The 27,768-nt window shown below is 40.9% G+C and overlaps 1 protein-coding gene across 1 annotated transcript in view; it reads left to right on the top strand.

Annotated features, from left to right (window-relative positions):
• Positions 1–5,663: 5,663 nt before the first annotated feature.
• Positions 5,664–27,768, top strand: part of HSD17B3 (hydroxysteroid 17-beta dehydrogenase 3) — a 46,419-nt gene continuing 24,314 nt past the window's right edge. The window contains exons 1-2 of the mRNA XM_028122215.2: positions 5,664–5,817; positions 8,834–8,880. Coding sequence (XP_027978016.1) covers positions 5,664–5,817; positions 8,834–8,880 — 201 coding nt within the window. The remainder of the gene's footprint in view (positions 5,818–8,833; positions 8,881–27,768) is intronic.

Genomic DNA, 27,768 nt, shown 5'->3' with positions numbered 1-27,768 from the left:
CAATAAATATAGGGGTGCATGTATCTTTTTGAATTAGTGTTTTTGTGGGTTTTTTGGGGGGTAAATACCCAGCAGTGAAATTACTGGATCATATGGTAACTCAATATTTAATTTTTTGAGGGTCTTTCATACTGTCTTCCATAGAAGCTTCACCAATTTATATTCCCAACAGAGCATGAGGGTTCCTTTTTCTCTGCATCCTCACCAACACTTGTTAGTTCTTGTCTTTTTGATTTTAGACATTCTGACATTTGTGAGCTCATATCTCATTGTGGCTTTGATTTGCATTTCCCTGATGATCAGTGAGGTTGAGCATCTTTTCATTGTCTGTTGGCCATCTGTATGTCTTCCTTGAAAAAATGTTTATTCGGATCCTCTGCCCATTTTTAAATTGGATTATTTGGGGTTTTTTGGTATTGAGTGGTGTAAGTTCTTTATATATTTTGGATATTAACCTCTTTTGGATGTATCATTTGCAAATATCTTCTCTCATTCAGTAGGCTGCCTTTTTGTTTTGTTGATGGTTCCTTTTACTGTGCAAAGCCTTTTTATTTTGGTGTAATCCAAATAGTTTATTTTTGCTTTTGTTTCCCTGCGAGAGGAGACATATACAGAAAAATGTTGCTAAGGCCACCATCCAAGAGATTACTACCTATGTTTTCTTCTAGTATTTTTATGGTTTCAGGTCTCACATTTAGGTCTTTAATTCGTTTGGAGTGTATTTTTTGTATGTGGTGTAAGAAAGTGGTCCAGTTTCATTCTTTTGCATGTAGCTGTTCAGTTTTACCGACACCATTTGTTGAAGAGATTGCCTTTTCCCCACTGTATATTCTTGCCTCCTTTGTCATAGACTAATTGACCATATAAGTGTGGGTTTAGTTCTGGGCATTCTATTCTCTTCCATTGATCCATGTGTCTATTTTTGTGCCAGTACCATATTATTTTAATTACTACAGCTTTGTAGTATAGTTTGAAATCTGGAATTGTGATACTTTCAGCTTTGTTCTTCTCTCTCAAGATTGCTTTGGCTATTCAGGGTCTTTTGTGGTTCCATACAAATTTTAGTCTTATTTGTTCTAGTTCTGTGAAAATTGCTGTTCGTATTTTGATAGGGATTACATTGAATCTATAGATTGCTTTGGATAGTATGGATATTTTAACTCAATATAGGAAGTTTCAATCATCAGATTATCCCAGAGTTTCTCTACCAAGGACCTCTTAGACTGCTCTTTCAGTATATATTTGGCTCTAGATTGGCCATGCTGATTATAACTGTTTCTGTATATGTAAGCAAAATCCAGAGATCACATCACTTGTTACAGAATTTCTCTTTGATTCACAAAGTTTACATTGCCACCTCTATAGCTGGTGGACACAAGATCTTAAATTTTTTTGCATTGGAGAACTATTATTTGGAGAGTTACAATGAACTGTCATTTTGAAGGTTGTATTTTTAGGGTGCAGATTGTCCTTTAATTCTGGAAGCAACATTTTGATGAACCTTGTGGTAATGTTAATGCATCTACCACTCCCTGATTCCCATTTTATTCATGTATATATATGTATATATGCAAATGCTTCAGACTGAGATGTTAAGTATTCTGTTTTGGAATAAAAATTGAATATAAGTAGCAAATTATCGAACTGCAACATTAATTTCCCCCCCTAAATGTAGATTTAAACTGTTTTATAACTAAATGTTTTTATTTGCCTTTGGGAAAGAACAGAGAGACGACAGCCTAGAGAAGCAACGAGATGGCAAGGCATGACCAGCAGAGAGGAGTATTGTTCCAGAGCCAGAGAATATAAAATTTCCTGGCTAGATGGGGAGAACTTGGGGAACAGTTTTTTTAGGGGTTCCCAAGAATTACTTGAGGGGGGAAACCTAATGAAATACTGGACTCCTTAAAGGCAGTAGAATAGAGTCTTAGACTACTGTTATTTGGGCATTAATAACTTCTGAAGACTGGAGAAGATGGGGACATTTTTTAAAATTTAAATTCAATTAAGCCAACATATTTCACTCAGCATAATCCCCTCCAGTTCCACCTGTGTCAGTGTAAATTTGAAAGATTCATCCTTTCTGATGGCTGAGTAGTATTCCATTGTATATATGGACCACACCTTCTTTATCCATTCCGCCGTCGATGGGCATCTTGGCTCCTTCCACAGTTTGACTATTGTGGACATTGCTGCTGTGAACATTGGGGTGCAGGTGCCCCTTCGGATCACTACATTGTAGAAGGTGGGAACATTTTAATCACACATAATTCCTGATACTCTTGCACATCTCTCTCCTCAACCCCTTTCTTACTTTCTTTTAAAAAGATTTAATTTATTTAAACTAAACAAAAACAAAAACATTTTACCCATTTCTTCTAACCCCCAACCCCCACTTCTGGGGGGTTATAAATATATATATTTATATTCCACATATAAGAGAGATCTTACAGTATTTGTCTTCCTTTGTCTAACTTATTTCATTTAGCATAATGCCCTTGAGATCCATCCATTCTTATTGTATTTATTACTAAGTACTTGTGACTGCTTTTGCATTACAATGGCCAGGGTCTTTGCAACAGAGACCATAGGGCCCACTAAGCCTAAAATCTTCACTTTCTGGCCCCTTAAGGAAAAAGTTTTCTGTCCTTGCTCTAGATCTAACAGTTTAGAAGAAATATAAGAGACAGAGGAACATGTTTGGGTAACACCATGGAGATATAATCAGCAAAATTCAAAATGTGGGAAACTCTATAAGATAAACAACTTAATTTCTTTAACAAATAAATGCTAGTAAAAGAATTTTTTTTTAAAGAGTGAGAGAGGGAAACTTTAAGAGACACATCAACTTAATGCAATGTGTAGGCCTTTAAGAAAAATCCTGATTCAAAAAGTCAACTTAAAAATATGTATGAACAGGGCATCTGGGTGGCTCAGTCAATTAAGGGTCCAGCTCTTGATTTCAGCTCAGGTCATGATCTCAGGATTGTGAGATCGAGCCCCATGTCAGGCTCCATGCTCATGCCTGCTTAAGATTCTTTCTCTCCTCTCCCTCTGCCCCTCCCCTGCTCACACACTCTCTCTCTTAAAAAAAAAAAAAAAAAAGTTTAAATATATGTATGAACAATCAGAGATGTTTAGTATTGGCTGAGTTTTGATAGTATTAGAGAATTACTGTTAATGGTTCAGTTGTAATAACAGCACTGTTTTTATGCTATTCTTTTAAAGAGTCCTCGCTGTTATGGGGTGGGGAGGGTAAGAAAAGTGGGTATGTGCAAAGTAACAATGGCCAGCGAAAGGACGGCTAATTTCCGGTACACAAATCACATTAAATAAAGGCATTTATTTAGTAGGCTATAGTTACTTATATAATATTATAGTTACCTATAACATATGGGTAAATGGGAGTTTATTAACTTAGTCTCCTACTTTTGTATGTTTTTGATATTTTTCTTAATATAAACTTTTACAAATACAAACATCTTAGGAGAAATTATAAAAATGTATTGATCAACATTAAGAAACACATTAAGAAGACCAAAAAGAAGAGGTAGATCATGTTTAGAGCTGAAAGACTCAATATTGCAAAACTGTCAGTTCTCCCCAAATTGAGTCCCAGCAGGGCTTGCCTCAGGATTGTCAGCATCCCAGTGGGGGTTTCCTGTCCCAGGTAGCAATTCCCTGCTAATTAGTCTTATACTCTTAACTGGAAGAGCTCTGTCTCGGGCAACCCAGAGAACTTCTTCACCATCCAGGCGCCTGCAATCCCACACTCTCCAGTGAGGTTTGAAACCCAGCCGTGGGTCCACATTTGCTTGTCCCTTAGATACTCTCCTTCAGCCCTAGGGTCTTCTGAGTTCTTTTTTATGGACTTTTAGTAGCTAATTCCCTATAAATAGTTAATATTTTTTTGTATTTAACAGTTAATAATTTTTATATTTAACAATAATCCAAATTGCTGTGTGGTTTGTTGTCTTCTGAGTGGACCTGACTGAAACCCTAGTAGAACTGAAGTTGTATAACATGTAGGACCTAACAATTGTGTGTGTGTGTGTGTGTGTGTGTGTGTGTGTGAGAGAGAGAGAGAGACAGACAGACAGACAGACAGAGGCAGAGAGAGAGAGAGAGGAACTTGCAAATGTATGATAAAGTAGAAATACAAGAATATTCACAGCAGTGTTGTTCGGCATAATCTAAAACTAAAAATAAATCCAATCATCTGTCAATAGGAGACAGACTAGCTGCAGTATGTGAAAGAGAGGAGTCAAGGATATCTCCAAGATTTCTAAACTGAACAACTGGAAGATGAGAGCTGCCATTCCCTGGGATAGGAAAGTCTGCAAGAGGAGCAGGTTTTGACATTTGGAGATAATATCAGAAACCAGTTTTATACATATTAAGTTTGAGATGCATATTAGGCATTCAAATGGAGGTGTCAGGTAGGTAGTTTGATATGCAAGTCTGGATGACACCGCCTGGGTTACAGTTGAAATGATATGTTTGCAGGTCCTCAGCATATGGAGTCCTTACAATCAAGGGATGGGGTAACGTCACCAAATGAGTGAGCGTGGATAGGAAAGAGAAGAGGGCAAAGGACTGAGCTTTGGGATAGTCTTCTTGGATGACTGCCATTATCTCCTCACTCCACCTGCTTTGGTGGTCATGCCCACTCTCCATTCCCACCCCAAAAAGGTCCTCTTCTCTTACCATCCAGAGTGATCTTCTAAAAGCATGATTCAGGTTATATGACTCTACTGTCTGAGCTTCTTCAGTGGCTTCCTGTTGCTTGTAGACTAAAGTCCAATCTCCTCACCAAGAGAATCTGGCTCCTCCCCTTGCCTCTACCTTCCTTGACTTTTTCTTTCCCTGTTCTCTACAGAGGGTTCCTTCTGCTATGTAGTGCTATTTATTCCTCAAATACATGGATCTTTCTCAGGGCGTTTGTGCTAGCTGTTCCTTCAGCCTGGATGGGGAACCTCATCTTGGCAGGGCTTCTTTGCTCCTTCTCTTAATTCAAATTTCAGCTAGAAATGCTGCTTCTTCATAGAGTTCCTTTCCTGAGCACACTCTTTAAAGTAATTGTCCACTAGCCACTTGAACAGGTCACTCAATAGCACTTTTTCATGGCACTGATATCTGACATTATCTTATTTATTGGCATATTGTCTGTCTCCCATACTAGAATCTCAGCTCCCCCACGGCAGTGACATGGCCCTGTTTACTATTATGTATTCCCAAAGCCTTGAACAGCAATGCTACCTGGTAGACAGTCAATAAATATTTGTTGAATAAATAAATGCATGACTTACAGGATTTTGCATCCTTCTTAGCCTCCTTTTTAGCTTCCAAATTTAAGGAGAGAAGCCTGCACAGCCATTTTTTCTTTGTCCAGGCTTCATCTTTCTTCATGTCCTTTTACTTCTTCACCAGCTCCCCCATGGTCACAAAAGCCCAACGGTGTTGTAAAAATATTAGAAAGAATACTTTATTCTGAAGCCTGTGAATGAGAGGATTGTGTAAAGAAGTTACTCTAATCTAAACGTCTCTACACAGTGGAATGCAGCTGGTGACTCCAAAGGGTGACTGACCCGCCTCCAGAGCAGCCACGCCCTCGGAGGTCTGTGGAGGGGCCAGGCCAGGTCTGAAACTGGTGGAGTACAGTCATGGAGGTGGCTCTGGAACAGTTCTTCATTTTCGTAGGGCTGCTGGTGTGCCTGGTGTACCTGGTGAAGTGTGTGAGATTCTCCAGTTATATTTTCCGGCACTTCTGGAAAGTTTTGCCAAAGTCTTTCTTGAAGTCAATGGGACAATGGGCAGGTAAAGACAGCTTTCCATCTCTTGTTTCTTGTTATGTCTTATTATCATGTATATCTCAAAGTATAAATTGCATTTTTTCCTTTTGAGAGCAAAGATGTAATTCTTTTGGGAGACTTTTATTTGGGTGTCTAGAAAGCATGAGTGAAACTGGAATTGTCTAAAAGAGAAGATGTGGGGCATGAGAAGAATTAACTGGAAGAATGCCACCCAATTCTTGCCTCTGTGCTTGTCCTCTCATCCTTATTAGTTAGGTTTTCTCCTTTTTGGAGTTTCTGGTGACACAAATAATAAGTACTGCAGAAATTTCTGCATCCTTTTCTCCAGATTTTTGAAGGCACAGGGTACGGCTATTTTGTGGAAGGGTGTGTTTCAAAATTCAGAAATACAAATAATTGTACTTCACTTAATTTAAAAAAATTTCTCTGAGCCCTTTCATGAAGTGAGGGTATTACAAAATCAAGGTAACAAAGGTCCCTATAGGAAGACATGTTTGAGATGGTTAGATATGGAATCTCGGTCTGGTTTGTGTCCCAAGTGGATTAATCACTGCCTACCAATGAATGGGATTTATCTTCTGGAACTACCACGCAGAATTTCAGCCTGATGACTGGGTTTAAGGTGAAAAACATGAGGCTATGGTTTCAGCATCTCTTTGAATGAAGTGCTAAGGTTACATGAAGAAATCCAAGGAATCCAGTGACTTAAAAAAACAACCCAAAGAATTTAAACAGCTTTAAAGGTACCATGCCAGGCTAAATAGGAGAGATTATAAACAACCTTATAGGGCTTCCAGGTAAAATATAGGATAGAGTTAAATTTGAATTTTAGATAAATAAGGAATAATTTTTTAGTATATGACATCCCAAATATTATGCAGGACATACTTATACTAAAAAATTATTTGCTGCTTACTTGAAACTCAAATTTAGCTGGGCATGCTGTATCTTTACTTGCTAAAGCTGGTAACTGTACAACCTTAGTAGCAGATATAAAACAATTGCCGTATGGAAGTTGTTTGGAATGAATGAAAAATGGGTTTTTAACTGTTGCACGTTACATTTGAAGTGTGTGTGTGTGTGTCTGTGAACACTCCTTCACTCTTGGGGAAGTATCTTCAGAAAACTTGCTAAATAGCTTGAACTTGAGTGCTCTGGATCCAAATATCCTGCTCCACACAGATCCAAATGCCCACACACTTGGCAGGGGGTGGGGTGGTTCTTAAAACTCTGTACAAGGGCTGCTCATCAGTGTAAGGCAAAGCCCTTCTGCAAACACACACTCCAAAAGAAGTTCACATGGGGCCAAAGACAAGAGTATTTGTTGACTCACATTAAAAAAACATAATCTTAACCTATTATTTGACTCAATATTGAATAGAATTATCACTAGCAAGATTAAAATGTCTTTGAGCATAGGCAGATCTCTGGGAGAGCATGTATTTCTGGTGGAGAGCCAGAAGAAAATCCAATTACTAAAGATGAAATTGCTTAACTCCTCAGAACTCTGTGGTTGATTAGGAAATTATGTCACTGGTGTATCTTTATAGAATTGTATCCCCAAAATCAGATAGCCGGGTTTCAAACCTGTTGTTGTCATCATTTTTAGCAATGTGACCTTGACTGAGTTACTAACTTTCTCTCCCTCAGCTTCCTCCTCTATAAACTAAGGAAAACAATGGTCCCTGCATTATAAACTTGCTTTGAATATTAAACGAGATGCTGCATCTAAAACACCTGAAACAGTACATGGCAGAAAGTAAGCACTCAATAAAAACCAGCCATTTATTGATGTTATTATCTTAGCTCTAGTCCAGATCCTATACTGGGTGATTTGGAAGGTTCCCATAAGGGAGGGGAAGGTGAGGCAGAAGATAACCCTGAGCATAGCACCTGCACCAAGAGGAACAGATAATATGCATGGATTCACCTAGAAGGCTCCAAGTGAACAAACAAAACTATCAGCTGTTATGCAAATGAGAGTGCTCTGGGGCACCTGGGTGGCTCAGTAGGTTAAGTGTCTGACTCTTGATTTCAGCTCAGGTCATGATCTCAGGGTCATGAGATCGAGCAGCAAGTTGGATTTCATGCTCAGCGTGGAGGCTGCTAGTCCCTCTCCTGCTCCTCCCCACCAACCGGCCACTCACGCTCTTTCTCTCTCTCAAATAAATAAATAAATAAATAAAATCTTAAAAAGAAAAAAAGAAAATGAGAACACTCTGCCAGTGTGTTTCTGGAAGCTTGTACAGCTTGGCTTTTACTCTCCAATAAGCTAAATATATGTTTTATTCACACTTGGAAAGTATACCCTCCAATTGTTGTTCAAAGGTAAATTGCAGATACATAAATACTGAACTGTAGTACAATTTCAAATTGTGACATTCACTCGAATGAATTTTACCCTAGAACTCAGTCATAAAATATGTGTGTTAATGTTGGATATAACAGGACTTGGTCAATCTGATCATTACAGGTTAATCAATAGATACCCTGACTGCAGATTCTTCAGGTCCCTTCATTTCATTATATCACTTTTTGGCATTTCTGTGTTTTCCTCTTTGTTAAGTTCCTTATCTCCCATGGACTTTGAGTGCTGCTGTCCTGTGGGGGTGGGATGGGAAGAGGGAAACACTCGACTTTTAGGAAGAATCTTGAAATGTCCTTACTGTAAGAGTTGAGTGTGTGGGTAGAGAGATAATAGGGTACACCATTTGGGGTCTGAATGAAATGTTCCCTGGCTGAGGTTCTTTGTTTCCTTTTGGAGACTATCTTCCACAGCCTTACCAACCCCACCAAAAAATTAAAAAAAAAAAAAACCCCAAAGAGCTTCATTTGGAACATGTAATGAGGGGAGTCAGAGCTGGAAGCTCCAGAGTTGAGTGGAATAGGGCTGTAGAGCAGAAGGGCACTGCTTTGAAATATTATGTCCTAGGCAGTAAGCCTGCAAAAAAATGTAGCTGGTGTGAAAGAGCACTTTAAAGATTAAGTCTGTCCTTTAAAACCATCTCTGCTTTTTGCAGTGATCACTGGAGCAGGAGATGGGATTGGAAAAGCTTATTCATTTGAGGTAAGTTTCGTTCTTTGAGAATTTCTCCCCCCTTGTATTGGATACACTGTGATCACATGACAGGCACCCCCAACACTAGGCTTCTGGTTATGAAAGCCACAGACATGAATTTATGAAGGCAAATATTCTCTATAAAAAGAAAACTTAAAAATCATAATCTCACTCTCTGGATATCTTTCAAAAAAACACAGTGATATTCAGAGGTGCCAGGTTCATCCCATAGGAGTTGTTTTAGGAATTTATGGGGACATTGTTATTTTCTAGTGTAATTGTACCATAAAAGTTCATGTGTTTAAATACAATTAAAACTATAAACTACTTTCCTTTTATTTATCCTTACATTATAGGTAGGGTATAAATTGATTTTTAAAAAAATTATTTGTGTAGGCAGGACATATTACCTATGACCATCATTTCAAGAAGATTAATGGGCATTATAAAATATTATGTAAAGGGGCGCCTGGGTGGCTCAGTCGTTAAGCGTCTGCCTTCAGCTCAGGTCACGATCCCAGGGTCCTGGGATCGAGCCCCTCATCCTGCTCCCTGCTCGGTGGGAAGCCTGCTTCTCCCTCTCCCACTCCCCCTGCTTGTGTTCCTTCTCTCACTGTGTCTCTCTCTGTCAAATAAGTAAATAAAATCTTTAAAAAAATATTACCTAAAGAGAGGATATGATAGGGCTGAGAGTCACTGGAATTCGATTAGTGTCTCTGAGTATTTTCTTCCAGGCCTTGTGTTTATCTGCAGATGGATAGATATATGGGTAGTTATAGTTTTTAAAAATGCACTTATAGTATATGTAGTTTTGTATGTTGCCATTACTGTTATGATGATTATTCTTACAAATTCTGCATTTTAATTCATGAAATATTGTGTCCTGGAATTCCTATTATTTCTTCATCCTGCCCTATTACACTGACCTCTAGAATCACGTGGAAGACAACAGAAGAAACAAATCCTTGAAATTACAAAAGGATGAAAAAAATCAGTAATGCTTAAAAATATAATGAAAAGCACTTCAGTTACAAAAACTGCATTCAACGACAGGCGGGACCCATGCATCCTCCTGTCCCCAAAGGCCCGAGTCATGATAGACACCAAAACATCTTGTGTGAAGTGGACAGTGCAAGGTATATCAGCGGCACTGTTTCAGGTCTGTCCCCTAACTTCCAAGGATACTTTCTTTGGTACGGACATTCTGCTTCAACTCTTTTTTGGGCTAAAGAGTTCTTTGCTGTTACCCTAATTTGTATATAGCAACTTTCTGATGACTGGTAGTGCCCAACACTCAGGAGATAAGGGGTCATATTTGAGTGTGGAGGTTAGGGAGACCATTCAGCAACCACTTTCCAAAGCCTTGTGTCTTCCTCACCCAAAAATCAGAAGGAAAGCTTTTTCCAGCTATTTGCATTAGAACTATATCACCTTTTATATAACTATTTTCCACCTTAGACCAGGTTTCTGGAGAGGGCCTAACCCCTTATCCAAAAGATCCATGGCCTTACCTCTTTCTTAGTTCTCTGGATTGCCTTGAAATCCTTCTTCATGATTTTCCAGATTCTTTCTTCAAAGTCATGCTGACCTGACCTACTAATGGTCCCCTTGATGGTTTAAGACTTGGGACACTTTCTTTCTACTTAGAGGAGACCATGTGAAAACTTAGCCATTCATTTCTTTACTGTTTCCAAAAGCAATGGCCTGGGGGTCAGGAACTGTGGGTTCCTGTCCTCGCTCTAGCACTAACTGTCTGGAGATTTTGGACAAGTTGCCCATCCTCTCTGGGCTTTTGTGTCTTTACCAGGACAAAAGGTACCTCCCAACTTCTAAGTTGTTTCTGTTCTAATTCTTGCTTTGCTCTTTCTTGTAGAATCTTTTTCTTCATTTCCTGTTGTTCTTTTCTAAGTCTGTGTTAAACAGTTTTCTGGGTTCCTTACTTCTCCTTCATTCAGGCTCTTTGCCTTCCAGAGAGCCTGTTCTGGTCTGCTTGCCAACTGCTTCTCCAAGGAAAGCAGTTCAGAGTGAGATGCTGCAGATTGACCGACCTAAGCGTTAAGAGCCCAAGGTTGGGAATCAATCAGACATCTGTGCATTCAAACCCTGCTTCATATGCTTACTGCAGAATTCCCACATCAATAAACTGGAGGCCCTGGTAATCCCCCTGCAGCTTTTGTAAAGGTTTAATGGGATGAGGTGGGCAAAATGCTTTGCCTAGAGTAAGCTCTCCAAGGTTAGCTTATTACTGGATGTTTAAACTGTTCTTTCTTTCCTAGATACTGTGTTTTTTGAGAGGGACAATGTATTGTACTTACCCATATTTGTACTCTTTCCTTTATTCTTTCTTTCCCCCTGATATTCCAAGTTCCATTCTTTTGTCATATCCTTTCTGTTTAAAGAACTACCTCTAGCTATTTTTTAGAGTAGGTCTCTTTGTTTTCCTTCAACACAGAATGTCTCAATTTCCCCTTCATTCCTGAAGGATAATTTTGCTGGGTATAGGATTTAGCACTGACAGTCCTTTGCTTTCAGCACTTGCGAAATGTTGTGTGGTTTTCTTCTTGCCTCTCTGGTTTCTGATCAGTCTGATGTAATTTGAATTGTTGTCTTCCCCGATAAGGTGTTTCTTTTTTTTTTTTTTTAAAGATTTATTTATTTATTTGAGAGAGAGAGAGAATGAGAGCGATAGAGAGCACGAGAGGGAAGAGGGTCAGAGGGAGAGGCAGACTCCCTGCCGAGCAGGGAGCCCGATGTGGGACTCGATCCCGGGACTCCAGGATCATGACCTGAGCCAAAGGCAGTCGCTTAACCAACTGAGCCACCCAGGTGCCCCCTGATAAGGTGTTTCTCTCTCAAATGCTTTCAGGACTTTTCCCCTTGACTTTAGTTTTCTTAGTTATGATGTTTCTTGGAGTGGATTTCTTTAGGTTTATCGTGTTTGAGGTTTGCTCAGCCTCTTGAATTCTTTCATTATTCTTTCAATACTTTTTCTGCCCAGCCTTCTTCTCTTTTTCTGGGACTCCAATCACATGGATGTTAGATCTTTCTTATAGTCTAATGGGTTTCTGAAATGCTGTTCATTTTCTTCATTGTATTTATTTCTGTTGTTTAGAGTGGGTAATTTCTATTTTTTTTATCTTTTAATCCACTGATTCTTTCCTTGGTCCCCTCCATTCTGCTACTGAGCCCATCCATTGAGTTTTTAATTCATTTATTTTATTTTCAGCCCTAAAGTTTCCATTTGATTCTTCTTTATATCTTCTATTTCTTTACTGAAACTTTCTCTTTTTGCATTTGTTTTAAAAATGTTTGTAATTGCTTGTCAAAGCATTCTTAGGATGGCTGCTTTAGAATCCCAGTCCAAGGGGCGCCTGGGTGGCTCAGTCGGTTAAGTGTCTGCCTTCAGCTCAGGTATTGATCCCAGAGTTCTGGGATCGAGTCCCGCACTGGGGTCCTTGCTCAGCGGGGAGCCTGCTTCTCCCTCTGCCAAATAAATAAATAAAATCTTAAAAAAATAATAAAAAATAAAATCCTAGTCCAAGAAGCCTAACATCTGTGTCATCTTAATGTGGCCATCTATTGAATGTTTTTATCTCACTCAAATTGAGATCTTCCTTGTTCTTGGTATGATGAGTGACTTTTGAATTGTAGTCATTTTTAGTTTTCCGTTATGAGACTCTGGATCTTATTTAAATCTCTTTTGGTTCTGTACCAACACTGCTTCAGCGGAGGGAGGAGGGGGTGCCAGGTAAGGTAGAAGCCCAGGCTTTCTACTTGGCCTCCGTTACAGGGGTGGGGGGGATGCTGCCTCCTTTTTACTGCTGGGTGGGGGTGGGAGTGCTGGCTCCATACTGGGCCACTCAGGGTGGGAGAGGCAAGAGTGCCTCCTTACTGCTCCTCAGGAGGCTGCCAGTGGTATTTGGAGGAGGTGGCCTCACCACTACTCGGGTGGTAGTGAAAGTCCTGACTCTCCACTAGGCTTCCTCTTTTACCATTGCAGGGGTAGGGTGAAGGGAGGGAAGGGAAAGGTTGCCTTGGCACTGCTAGATGGAAGTAGAAGTTCAGGTGTGCTGACATGGGAGGGGGTGGCTGGGATGAATGTTCTACCTCCCCACTCAGCCTTCCCTGATGCCAACCTGGCCGCGGGGGGGGGTCTCACCAGGGTGGAAGTCTCAGCTCCTGACTCAGCCTTTGGGGATGGGGTTGGGGTGGGACCATAGGGTGTTTGGTTTTTTGTTTCTTTGTTTGTTTTGAGCTGTTTACCTGGAGTAAAGCAGTTCTTTTCTAAAGTTTGCTGCCTTGGGCACCTGGGTGGCTCAGTTGGTTAAGCGACTGCCTTCGGCTCAGGTCATGATCCTGGAGTCCCGGGATCGAGTCCCACATTGGGCTCCCTGCTCGGCAGGGAGTCGGCTTCTCCCTCTGACCCTCTTCCCTCTCGTGCTTTCTCTCATTCTCTCTCTCTCAAATAAATAAAAAAAATCTTTAAAAAAAATAAAGTTTGCTGCCTTGCTAGTCTGTCTCTTTTCTGGTCCTTTGGTTAGAGAGAGCAGGCTTTTGTTGGGACTTCTTAGGTTTGTACCTGGGGTGTTTCTGAATTGCCAGCTTTTCCACCAATAAGTCTGGGATATATGAGACAAAAAGAAAACCCAGGAACTCACCACTGTGCTGTTTCTTGGGTCTTGAGGCCCCTTGCTCATCTTCTCCCTATCTTTTAGAGTCATTTGATCTTTATGTATTATGTCCAGGTTGCACAATTAAGTTGCATATCATGGTAGGAATAGGGCAAAGTACTTCTCCATCTTTCTGGGATCCTATTCTATATTGCATTTTAGCTTAATCTGTACTTATATTTAGTGTGGCAAGAGAGGCTTTGCCTCCTGCTAAGGGAATTTCAAGTAGTACTGGAAGAAGGTGGAAAACAATTGTGGTGAGGGACGGGCTGGGGGAGGAAGCACGAGACGGGTCCACTATTCCCTCCCTCTGAGGCCACTGCTTTACCCTGTCTTCACACCAGTTTTGCTCCTGTAGCACCTGAATTTCTTTTATTCACTGCCATACAGATGAGGCCTTGTTTTCCCTGGCGTTCCTACCACCTGTTATAGATTAGCAGCAACAAGCACCTTCCCTGAGGCAGGCCCTAACATAAAGAAGGGAACAGGGCACATTCATCTCTGCCTCAGACCTTCTGTAGGACGGTGCCACAGTGCATCCTGGGAAAGGGAGGGCTTCTGCAGCTCAACTCCCTGAAAGAAAAGAGGCAAAACCTGTGTACGGAGCCTGTCAGCTGGGACATTCTAGAAATAAAATTGAGCCCTGCCTAAGTGGACAAAGGGAACAATGCTAGCCCAGACAAGTATTTTCCGTGCCCCCCTCCTGGCCCAGACTGCTTCACATAGAACCTTTAAAATGTCTGCGGCTCTTGAGAGGAATGGCACAACTGAGGAGAGGCTATAAGCCCACCAGGAAGCAAGCATCCTTCGTGCTGAGAATGCAAATTGTTTTCCATTTAATGGACAATCTTCTCTTCAGGAGGCTGATGAAGTGAATTGTGAGACAAAGGTGCTTAATTCTTTGGCCGCCATTTTCATGGATTCCAAGGCTCAAAATGGGGGTTTGGAGGTGTGTGTGGGGAGTGTTTTCCGTAGGAAGAGAGAGAGAAAACTCTGTGATATCACTGGCAGGGTCAGTCTTTTTTTTTTTTTTAAAACATTTTATTTATTTATTTGACAGAGAGAGACACAGCGAGAGAGGGAACACAAGCAGGGGGAGCGGGAGAGGGAGAAGCAGGCTCCCTGCTGAGCCAGGAGCCCGATGTGGGGCTCGATCCCAGGACACTGAGATCATGACCTGAGCCGAAGGCAGACGCTTAACGACTGAGCCACTGAGGTGCCCCAGGGTCAGTCTTGAAATGGGACAGTACTGGCTTTTTATTTTTTAATCTTTTTATCTTCCATTTATTTTTAAAAATTTAAATGGACTTAATTTTTTTAGAACAGTTTAAGGGTGACCACAAAATTGAGTGGAAGGTACAGAGAGTTCGCATAACCCCTCTATCCCCAAACATGTGTAGCCACACACTACTGACATCCCCCACTAGAGTGACATTTGTTACGATGGATGAACCTACACTCACACTTCATTACCACCCAGAGCCCATAGTTTACCTCAGGGTTCACTCTTCTTGGCTTGATTTTTCTGTGGTGGTTGTTTTTTTAGAGGAAAGCACAAGACATGCACAGCTGAAGATGTTTTTATTTTAGAGAACCTTCTTCCGCTTTCCCCTCCTTTGCTCAGTCTGGCCAGAATTTAGCTTTATCTAGAGTCACTCAAAATTGACATCATAGTCTTTGAGAGATTTTCTGTGGTTTTTAGGACCTTTTAAATAATAGCTGTGTTCCAGCCAAACTATCAGTAAATACACTTTTTTGTATATCATGTTTAAATGTCCTAGGATATTGACTATTGAAAGGGAACAACAGATGTAGAGGATCACCCTTAATTATCTTTTTTGTATATCTGGATATTGATTAACTTTTTTTTATAAAGTGAAACCTCACTGTAGAGATTCTAGGCCAGAGGTGGGGCTTGTGATGATCTTTTATGGCTGAAGATCACCAGTTAGAGTGAATGTAAATTTATTTTAAAATACTTCAGCTGAAATGATAATGATAGCATGTGGGTCAGTTTTCTATTTTACACAGCTTCTTGAGATTTAACTCACATACCATAAAATCTACCTGTTTTAAGTATACAATTCAAGGATTTTTAGTAACTTAACCAAGTGTTCATCCTCATCACCATCCAGTTGTAGAACATTTCCATCACCCTAATAAGATTCCTCATGCTTGGTTATAATTAATTCCCTATTCCTGTCCCAGCCCTGGGCTGCCATTGATCTTTTTGAACATTTTGTACAAATGCTACCCCACAATATGTAGTCCTTTTTGATTGGCTTCTTTCACTTAGCATAATGTTTGAGGTTCATCAGTGTTGCAGTGTGTGTCGGTAGTGTTTCCTTTTTTATTGCAGAATAATATTTCTTTGTATGGATATACCCAATTTATTTACTGACCGGTTGATGAATGCTTAGGTTGTTCCCATTTCTTGGCTATATCGATCTTTCTCAACTTATAATGGGGTTACATCCCTATAAACCCCTTATAAGTTGAAAATATCACAAGTAGTAAATGCACTTAACATCCCTAAATTACTGAACATCATAGCTGAGCTTAGCCTACCTTAAATGTGCTCAGAACACTTACATTAGCTTATAGTTGGGCAAAATCACCTAATGCAAAGCCTATTTTATAATAAAGTATTGACTATGTCATGTAGTTTATGGAACGCTGTACTGAAAGTGAAAAACAGAACGGTTGTGTGGGTACAGAATGGTTGTCAGTGTTATGGGTCCTTCACCCTCATGATCGCTGGCTGATGGGAGCTGTGGTGGCTGCTGCCTAGCATCATGAGAGAGGATAATACCTCATATCACTAGCCCTGGAAAAGATCAAAATTCAGAGTATGGTTTCTACTGAATGTGTATCACTTTTGCACCATTGTGAGGTCGGTAAATCCGAAATCAAACCATCATAAGTCAGGGACCATCTGTATAATAATGCTGAGGTGAGCATTCGTATGCAAGTTTTGGTGTGCATATACATTTCCCTTTTTCTTGGGTAGATCACCTAGGAGTGGAATTGCTGGGTCGTATGGTAAATTTATGTTTAAGTTAGGTGAGTCTTAGTCCACATTTCTTTCTTTCTTTTTTTTTTTAATTTTATTACATTATGTTAGTCGCCATACAATACATATTTAGTTTTTGATGTGGTGATCCATGATCCATTGTTTTTGTATACCACCCAGTGCTCCATGCAGTACGTGCCCTCCTTAATACCCATCACCTGGCTAACCCATCCCCCCTCCCCTCTAAAACCCTGTTTGTTTCTCAGAGTCCAGAGTCTCTCATGGTTCGTCTCTCCCTCCGATTCCCTCCCTTCATTTTTCCCTTCCTTCTCCTAATGTCCTCCATGCTGTTCCTTATGTTCCACAAATAAGTGAAACCATATGATAATTGACTTTCTCTGCTTGACTTATTTCACTTAGCGTAATCTCCTCCAGTCCCATCCATGTTGATGCGAAAGTTGGGTATTCATCCTTTCTGATGGCTGAGTAATATTCCATTGTATATATGGACCACATCTTCTTTATCCATTCATCTGTTGAAGGGCATCTCGGCTTTTTCCACAGTTTGGCTATTGTGGACATTGCTGCTATGAACATTGGGGTGCATATGGCCCTTCTTTTCACTATATCTGTGTCTTTGGGGTAAATACCCAGCAGTGCAATTGCTGGGTCATAGGGTAGCTCTATTTTTAATTTTTTGAGGCACCTCCACACTGTTTTCCAAAGTGGCTGTACCCACTTGCATTCCCACCAACAGTGTAAGAAGGTTCCCCTTTCTCCACAACCTCACCAACATTTGTTGTTTCTTTCCCTTTCCATTTTTGCCATTCTAACTGGTGTAAGGTGTTATCTCAATGTGGTTTTGATTTGAATTTCCCTGATGGCTAATGATGATGAACATTTTTTCATGTGTCTGTTAGCCATTTGTATGTCTTTTTCAGAGAAATGTCTGTTCATATCTTCTGCCCACTTTTTGACTTGATTATTTGTTTTTTGGGTGTTGAGTTTGAGAAGTTCTTTATAGATCTTGGATACCAGCCCTTAATCTGTAGTGTCACTTGCAAATATCTTCTCCCATTCTGTGGGTTGCCTCTTTGTTTTGTTGACTGTTTCCTTTGCTATGCAGAAGCTTTTTATCTTGATGAAGTCCCAAAAGTTCATTTTTGCTTTTGTTTCACTAGCCTTTGGAGATGTATCTTGAAAGAAGTTGTTGTGGACGATGTCAAAGAGGTTACTGCCTATGTTCTCCTCTAGGATTTTGATGGATTCCTGTCTCACATTGAGATCTTTCATCCACTTTGAGTTTATCTTTGTGAATGGTGTTAGAGAATGGTCGAGTTTCATTCTTCTGCATGTGGCTGTCCAATTTTCCCAGCACCATTTATTGAAGAGACTGTCTTTTTTCCATTGCATGTTTTTTTCTGCTTTGTCAAAGATTATTTGACCATAGAGTTGAGGGTCCATATCTGGGTTCTCTATTCTGTTCCGTTGGTCAATATGTCTGTTTTTGTGCCAGTACCATGCTGTCTTGGTGATCACAGCTTTGTAATATAGCTTGAAATCGGGCAACGTGATGCCCCCAGCTTTGTTTCTCTTTTTCAACATTTCCTTGGCGATTCGGGGTCTTTTCTGATTCCATACAAATTTTAGGATTGTTTGTTCCAGCACTTTGAAAAATGTCATTGGAATTTTGATTGGGATGGCATTGAAGGTATAGATTGCTCTGGGTAGCATAGACATTTTAACAATGTTTATTCTTCTGATCCGTGAGCATGGAATGTTTTTCCATCTTTTTGTGTCTTCTTCAATTTCTTTCATGAGTGTTCTGTAGTCCCTAGAGTATAGATCCTTTACCTCTTTGGTTAGGTTTATTCCGAGGTATCTTATGGTTTTTGGTGCTATTGTAAATGGAATCGTTTCTCTAATTTCTCTTTCTACAGTTGCATTGTTAGTGTATAAGGAAGCAAATGATTTCTGTGCATTGATTTTGTATCCTGCCACATAACTGAATTGCTGTATGAGTTCTAGTAATTTGGGGGTGGAGTCCTTTGGGTTTTCCACATAAAGTACCATGTCATCTGTGAAAAGAGAGAGTTTGACTTCTTTGCCAATTTGAATACCTTTTATTTCTTTTTGTTGTCTGATTGCTGTTGCTAGGACTTCTAGTACTATGTTGAACAATAGTGGCGAGGGTGGGCATCCTTGACGTGTTCCCAATCTTAAGGGAAAGGCTTTCAGCTTTTCCCCATTGAGGATGATATTTGCTGTGAGTTTTTCATAGATGGATTTTATGAACTTGAGGAATGTTCCCTCTATCCCTATACTCTGAAGACTTTTAATCAGGAAAGGATGTTGTATGTCAAATGCTTTTTCTGCATCAATTGAGAGGACCATATGGTTCTTCTCTCCTCTTTTTAATGTGTTCTTATCACATTGATTGATTTGCGAATGTTGAACCACCCTTGCATCCTGGGGATAAATTCCACTTGGTTGTGGCGGATGATCCTTTTAATGTACTGTTGGATCCTATTAGCTAGGATTTTGTTGAGGATTTTGGAATCTATCTTCATCAGGGATATCGGTCTGAAATTCGCCTTTTTGATGGGGTCTTTGCCTGGTTTGGGGATTCAGGTAATGCTGGCCTCATAGAATGAGTTTGGAAGTTTTCCTTCTGTTTCTATTTTTTGAAACAGCTTCAGTAGAATAGGTATTATTTCTTCTTTGAATGTTTGGTAGAATTCCCCAGGGAATCCATCAGGCCCTGGACTCTTGTTTTTTGGGAGGTTTTTGATCACTGCTTCAATCTCATTACTGGTTATTGGTCTATTCAGGTTGTCAATTTCTTCCTCTTTCAGTCTTGGCAGCTTATAGGTTTCCAGGAAGGTCTCCATTTTATCCAGATTGCTCAGTTTATTGGCATATAGTTGTTGATAATAATTTCTAATAATTATTTCTATTTCCTTGGTGTTAGTCGTGATCTCTCCCCTTTCATTAATAATTTTATTAATTTGGGTCCTTTCTCTTTTCTTTTGGATAAGTCTGGCCAGTGGTTTATCGATCTTATTAATTCTTTCAAAGAACCACCTTCTAGTTTCGTTGATCTGATCTACTGTGTCTCTGGTTTCTAATTCATTGATCTCTGCTCTAATCTTAATTATTTCTCTTCTAATGCGTGGCTTAGGCATCGTTTGTTGCTTTTTCTCTAGTTCTTTAAGGTGTAGAGTTAGTTGGTGAATTTGGGATTTTTCTATTTTTTTGAGTGAGGCTTGGATGGCTATGTATTTCCTCCTTAGGACTGCCTTTGCAGTATCCCATAGGTTTTGGACCGACGTGTTTTTGTTCTTATTGATTTCCATGAATTATTTAAGTTCTTCTTTGTTTTCCTGGTTGACCCAAACATTCTTGAGCAGAGTGGTCTTTAGCTTCCAAGTGTTTGAATTTCTGCCAAATTTTTTCTTGAAATTGAGTTCCAGTTTAAAGGATTGTGGTCTGAGAATATCAGACCACAGAGAATAAAGGGAATAATCTCAATCTTTTGGTATCGGTTGAGACCTGATTTGTGACCCAGTATGTGGTCTATTCTGGAGAAAGTTCCACATGTGCTCAAGAAGAATGAGTATTCTGTTGTTTTAGGATGGAATGTTCTGTAAATATCTATGAGGTCCATCTGATCCAGTGTATCATTCAAAGCTCTTGTTTCCTTGTTGATTTTCTGCTTAGGTGATCTGTCCATTGCTGAGAGTGGAGTATTGACGTCTCCTACAATTAACGTATTGTTATCAATATGACTCTGTATTTTGGTTAATGGTTGGCTTATGTAGATGGCTGCTCCCATGTTAGGGGCATAGATATTTACAATTGTTAGATCTTCCTGTTGGATAGACCCTTTAAGAATGATATAGTGTCCTTCTGTGTCTCCAATTACAGACTTTAGTTTAAAATCTAATTTGTCTGATATAAGAATTGCTACTCCAGCTTTCTTTTGAGGTCCGTTGGCATGGAAGATGGATCTCCATCCCTTCACTTTCAGTCTGGATGTATCTTTAGGTTCAAAATGAGTCTCTTGTAGGCAGCATATGGATGGGTCCTGTCTTTTTATCCAGTCTGCAACCCTGTGCTGTTTTATGGGAGCATTTAGGCCATTCACATTGAGAGTGATTATTGAAAGATATGAATTAATCGTCATCATGTTGCCCATGAAGACGTTATTTTTATAGATTGTCCCTGTAAATTTCTGTTGTATATCACTCTTGGGGTCTTTCTCCTTTTATAGAACCCCCCTTAATATTTCTTGCAGGGCTGGCTTAGTGGTCACATATTCTTTCAGTTTCTGCTGGTCGTGGAAGCTCTGCATCTCCCCATCCATTCTAAATGACAGTCTTGCCACATAAAGTATTCTTGGCTGCATGTTCTTCTCATTTAGTACCCTGAATATGTCTTGTCAGGCCTTTCTGGCTTGCCAGGTCTCTGTGGATAGGTCTGACATTATTCTGATGTTCCTCCCTCTGTCCATAAGGAATCTCTTCCACCTCACTGCCCTGAAGATGGTTTCCTTGGTTCTAAGATTTGCAAGTTTTACTATTACATGCTGGGGTGTTGACCTGTTTTCCTTGATCTTGGGAGGGGGCCTCTCTGCCTCTAGGACGTGAATGTTTGTTTCATTCCCCAGATTAGGCAAGTTCTCAGCTATGATTTGCTCAAATACATCTTCCAGTCCTCTCTCTGTCTCCACTCCCTCCGGGATTCCAATTATTCTGACATTGGAACGCTTCATGGTGTCATTTATTTCTCTGATTCTATTTTCATGGATTCTGAGTTGTTTTTCCCTGGCCTCCTCTTTTCCCTTTTTATCCATTATATTGTCTTCCAGGTCGCTTATTTTTTCTTCTGCCTCACTTACTCTAGCTGTTAGATTATCTAGATTGGATTGGATCTCATTGATAGCATTTTTACGTTCTGCCAATTCAGCTTTCATTTTTGCCCTTAGAGACTTTATGTTGCCATTAATTGATTTCTCCATTCTAGCCATTGTCTTCACAATTGCTAGCCTGAATTCCACTCCGACATCTTGGTTATATCTGCATCCATTTGTAAATCTGCAGCATAAGTCACAATCTCTGAGTCTTTTCCATTTTGGGGCCTCCTCCTCCTAGTCATTCTGTTGATGGGTGTTTGAGGGAATGTACAGCGTCCAAATTATTGACCAGAACCCAAGCAAGATGCAGCTGTTTTCTTGGGACCTTAGGGTTGCTGGCCTCTTGTTTTCCCAGCCTGTCTTCTGGGGGAGGGGCCTGCCGCGCTGTTACTCAGGCAACCCTGTCTGAGTGGAGTTGCCCTGCCCCCCTGTGGCTGGGGATGGGCTCAGCAGGAATCAGTTTTGGGGGCTTTTGTCCTCTGGTGGCTTTACCTGGTGGCTTTCTGAGTGTCTTCCAAGAGTCAGAGCAGAAGAGACTGTTTCCAACCCTCTGCCTCAGAGCAGAGAGATCACAGTCTGTTCTTCAGTGAGCTCTCCAGGTCACACTGTCTCCGTTTCTGTCTGTGCTGCTATAAACTGCAGCATCCTGGGTTGTGCACCCCATCCACAGCGCTCCCAGTCCTGCCTCCAGGTCGGGGCATGTCTCTGCCCTTTGTGCTTCTAAAATCGCCAGCTGCCCCCAGTTCACACGCGCAACCCCACCGCTCCAGGTTTCCACCCTGGGGCTGCCCTAAAGTCCTTTCCCCACCACTACTGGTCTGCATGCGAGTCTGTGCCCCATCCCCAGCGCACGAGGTGTCGCTCACTGGCGGTGTAGGATCACCACGGCCGGGCACCCTCCCGCTGCCGTTTATCCTCAGATATCTGCCCGCAGGATCACAGCACCCCGCTTAGTACCTCGAAACCAACCGCCGGCGATATTCTGTTTGTAGAGATCCAGATCTGGTTTCATGGGTGCTCAGAGTGGTCTGGTAGATATCCAGCTCAATTCCGGGGACCAGTTGAAATAGGGTCCCTTACTCCTCCGCCATCTTTCCTTCCTCCTTAGTCCACATTTCTGCAGTGATTGGTTATCAGTTAAAGCTAACACCCAGAGGTGGTGTGTGTTGGGTTTCTTCTTGCCCCTCCAGACCTACTCTCTGTCCTTCCTCACCCTGCTCTGTGCCCCAGGAGGCTGACCTGCCCCAACGGGCTCAGCTGGACTCTGGTTTCAGCTAGGTTTGACCAGTGGGAGACTCTGGCAACAGATGAGGTGGGAGGAGAGTGGGGTTCTTTTCCAGTTGTCTCCCTGCGGTCTAGGGTGCTGGTTGTATCCTTCTCCTGCAGGTATAACTCTGTCAGGCGGCCCTTTGCACACAGCTGCCTTCTCCAGTTCTGGCCACTGTTCATTCCCCAGCCCTTTGGGGCACACAGGTGACAGAGGCTCTGCTGTTTTTAGCCCCAGAGTATTGTCGTTTCCTTACACCATACCCATACATTGTAAAAACATCCTTTTATTAAACTCTCCTCAAGTTACCCAGTTAGACTGTGCTATCTGTTTCTAGCCAGGACCCTGGCTAAATCCAGTATTCAATTAATTTTTAAAGATGCTAAATCAGAATTCATCAACATTTATGCTTCAGCTAGCTGGACTTTCATTAGACGGTTTTCCCTTAGCCTAATAGATGTTATAAATAATTTCCTGAAGAAATGCAGTTCAAGATATGTGGATTGGCTAGAAATCTTGTACAGTCACTTCCACCCTTGTAGGAACAAAAATGTCAGATCTGTGAGGGCAGCAGAGTAGGCCCTTGGCCTTGAGCTGATTTAGTCTCTTTAGTCACTTCGTGGAGGATTCCTGACCCCACTAGAGGGTTGACCATATCCTGTCTCCAGCAGAGGAGCATTATCATATCTACCTGGGATGAGCTGCATGCAAGGCACTCACAGAGTGCGTAAGGGACGGAGAGCTGGGACTCCACAAACCTGTAAGAACAGGTTCATGACTGTTTTGACGCCGGCCTACTAATAAATGTTTCTATGTGGCAGGGTTTGGTTGGAGCCTTGCTTGCATTTTGTAACACACCGTCTGCTGACTGGGTTGTGGGGGAGGAGAACTGTAGTCTTAATCTGCCTCTAATTACTGGAGGCTACAAGAAAATCCCTATAATTACAAACACCCAAGTAGGCTTAGGTCAAAGACATCAAATTTACTGCCTCCCAGGGTTCCAGCCATTCAGGGTTCCCAGTGGGTGCTGCCTGGTCACAGGCAGGGCTCCCTAAGGGAGCAGGTATAGCTGCTCTGGCTGGTGCAAAAAGCCACCCAACTAACCCTAAACAGGGCCAGCCCCTCTGGCTTCCCAGGTGAGCTCCACACAGTACCCACCCACTCCACACACACATGTCCCTCTCCCTCCTTAACCCCGGGCAACCACTAATCTGGTCCCCATTTCTATAATTTTGTTATTTCAAGAATGTTATATAAATGGAATCATACACTATGAACCTTTTTGGATTGACTTTCTTTTTTTCTTTTTTTGTCACCCAGCACAGTTCTCTAGAGATCTGGGTGGGTTCTTGTATCAATAGTCTGTTCCATTTTGTGGCTGAGTAGTATTCCGTGGTATGAATGTGCCCGTTTGTCCAACTAGTCATCCACTAAAGGGCATCTGGGTTAGGTTATTACCAGTTTTTGGCACATGAATGAAGCTGCTATAAACATTTGTATATAAATTTTTGTGTGAAGAGAAGTTTCTATTTTTCTGGGATAAATGCTCAGGAGTGCAATTGCTGGGTGGTGGGATAGTTGCATGATTAGTTCATCTGTTTTTTTTTTTTAAGTTTTAAGTTTTGCCTAATTATTTCCCAGAGTGACTGTACCCTACCCACCAGCAATGGATGAGTAATCCATTTTCTTCACATGCTCTCCAGCATTTGGCGTTGTCACTATTTTTTATGATCGCCGTTCTGATAGCTGGGTACTGATGTCTCATTGTGGTTTTAATTTGCCTTTCTCTGATGGTTAATGATGTTTATATATATATATATATATATATATATATTTTTTTTTTTTTTTTTTTTTTTTTTTTAAGAGATGTAAAGAAGAAAACAGCAGAAAGGCCGTCATCTACTTTTTGTTTCTCTGATGTATATGTTCTTTATTACTGCCCAGAGAATACTGGAAGGAAAATGCATGACTAAAAATTGTGTGGTTTTATTCCTCCACCTCTGGGCAGTTCCAGTGGTGCTCCCCAACATCTGGGACGGCGCCACTGCAGGCAGGGCTCCCAGCCCCAGTGTGGCCGACCAGGGCATAGTGCTTCTCCCGTCCGTGTTCCCGGCAGTCACAGGTACTGGCACGGAGTTGGCCCTTGGATTAAAATCACTTGGCCAGCTCTGCCTCAGGCCAACCCAAGAAAAAGAGCTGCTTTGCTCTATTTTTGAGTGTCCTCACACATTTACTTGGCAATTTATGGTCTTTTCAGCAAGGAAATTCTTCTTCCTAATGTCTAAATGCCTCTCCTCTAAAGTACCCCTGTTGCACTCTCACATTATTCTCTTTCCTGAAGAGAATATTCTCTTGCCTTAAGTGAAAATTGCAGCTTTTAATTAGTTTTATGTTCCCCTGGACTCATTGCCTTGTTACTGAGCGGCTTGACCTCAACCCTATAACTCCTGACCCAGGCTTTGACTATCCCACATTACTGGAGTGTGCATGTGTGTGAGACAGAGAGAGAGAGATGGATCAGACAGGAGTGTATATAATCCATAGACATGATTACAAAAAGTCATAAAATGAGAAATGTGTCCCTTATCACTCAGCTTAAGAATGAGAACATCCCCAGCATCCTTGAAGCCTGCCGTCCAGTCACGCATGTCATGTCTTTGTGTCCCCCCTCTGTTACCCCCACAAATAGAGGCATGATCATGAACATTGTGTTAACAATTTTCTGACTTAAAAATAAAAGTTATATTACACATGCACGTATCCCTAAACAACATATTGGTTGCAGTGTTTTTTTTTTTTTAAAGATTTTATTTATTTATTTGAGAGAGAGAATGAGAGACAGCATGAGAGAGAGGAGGGTCAGAGGGAGAAGCAGACTCCCTGCTGAGCAGGGAGCCCGATGTGGGACTCGATCCCGGGACCCCGGGATCATGACCTGAGCTGAAGGCAGTCGCTTAACCAACTGAGCCACCCAGGCGCCCTGCAGTGTTTGTTTTGAACCTAATGTGAATTGATTCATTTGTCTTCTGTAATCTGTTTCTTATGGGTCATTATTATGCTTTTGAAATTCACCCATACTGATGTGTGTAGAACACAGTTCATTCATTTTCAGTATTGTCTAATATTCTGTGACATACATATATCCCAATTTATTATACTTTGTTTTGTTGATAGACATTTTTGCTGGTATGAACACTTTGTCCATGCCTCCTGAAGGTGTTGTGCAAGAGTTGAGAACATGCCCCAGGGCAGAATTGCTGACCTATAGGTTATGCATTGTCAACATTACTAGATAATGCCAACTAGCTTCCAAAGTTTTGGTGTCAGAGTTATATTGACCTCATAAACTGAATGGAGGAATTTTACCTTTTTTTCATAGTTGAAAAAGGTTGCACAATTTACGCATGATCTTTTTTTTTTTTTTTTTGGATATTTGATAGAACTTATCTGTAAAACCATCTGTCACTGGAGTTTTCTTTGTGGGACAATTTAAACTACTCATTTATACCATTATCAGCATCACCTTATTATTATTATTGTTATTTTTAGTGGTTATAGAACTATTTGAATTTTTAATTTTTTCTTGAATAAGTTTTGGACATTTATGTTTTTCTCAAACTATATTTCACCTAAGTTTTAAAATTTATTGGCATAATTTTTTTGTAGCATTCTCTTCCTGTGTTCAAAAAATGAAAGCAGGAGAGGAATTTAGTCCAAGGTAGTCATTTGATTCACAAAATAATTGAGAATGTTCAGAAAGTGAGCAGAAGTATCGAGAGGTTAGGCAGTGGGGGACACAGCCAGGTCACCCCATAAAGCAAGTTGCACCAGGGCATTTACTCTCTCCCCACTACACTCTCCCCACTTTCTCTCTACTTCCCAGAATTCCAATTACTCAGACGCAGTTTTTTTTTTTTCTGGAACTCCTATTATTCAGATCCTGAAATCATCCTCTACTTGTCTCTTTTTTCCCTCGCAATTTCCATTTTGTCTCTGCTTTCCTTTCTGCAAAAGGAAATTTTATCCTCCATTTTATTGAATTTTTCACTTTTTGCTATTTGCTTTTGAAATTTCAAATTTCAAAAAATTTAAGAATGCAAAATTTTTTAAGAAATTAGAAATTGTTTCCACTTCAGAGAGCTCGTTTGTGTTCTGTTTGCATGTTTGTAGAGCAGCCTGTTCTTTGAAGAGAGTAACAACTTCTCTTATCCCTCTGGGATATATATATATATGTATATATATATACATATATATATGTATTTTTTTTTCCTGCTTTCAAAAAACTGTTTTTCTCCTTCCAAGTTGCTTTTTTTTTTTTCCCTGTTTGGCTCTCTATCTTTCACATTAGCAGCTTTCCACAGATAACCCTTGGTCTGTCCGGGATTGAGAGCTGGCTGAGGGGGATGAGAACTCTGGCTGGACTGTCTGAGCTGGGGGGCTCGGAGCTGAGTGTGAGTGGCTCATGCTGCCTGCCGGGAAGCCCCCAGCCAGTGTCTTGATGTGGGTGAGGTTCCCCAGAGAAGAACTAACCTCCTGCCTGAATAGCAGAGGCCTGGCTGCCATCTTTCTGGAGTCAGAACTGGTAGGGGCATAGTTTGGGCATCCCCTTGCTTTCAGAGAGGACCCCTATCTTCAACGTGTGGAACGGAGGTGGGTATCTAGGGCTCTAATGACTTCTCTAACAGCTCTTGCCCAATTTCCGCACCCCCCCCCCCCCATTTAGCTTCCCCTTTGCCCCAGCTTTGGTGCTGGCAGTGCCTGGGACTTTTGAGGATTTTAGTGGTATCAATTTTCCCATTTCTGTTGTAAGACTTGGGATTCTGTCGGTCTACTTTCTAGGAATCAAAAATTTGGGGTTGCTCTTGTCTCTTTTTACTCCCTGTGGATTCATGTTTTTCTTGAGAAAAAGTTGTTTCCCATTTAATGGGATTTCAGGAGGTAGCAAAATTAACTATTGTGTTCAGTTTCCTCTCTTAACCCCCTCTCTGTATTTTAAATCTCAGCTGGATCTCTAATTATGCCCACCTTTTCA

This window comes from Eumetopias jubatus, unplaced genomic scaffold, assembly GCF_037043125.1.
Source record: "Eumetopias jubatus isolate StellerSeaLion01/CBP00866 unplaced genomic scaffold, mEumJub1_p1.0 scaffold_15, whole genome shotgun sequence".
NCBI classification, from domain to species: Eukaryota; Metazoa; Chordata; class Mammalia; order Carnivora; family Otariidae; genus Eumetopias; species Eumetopias jubatus.
Note: the sequence above shows the minus strand (reverse complement) of the source record. Positions and strands in the feature narration are given on the sequence as shown.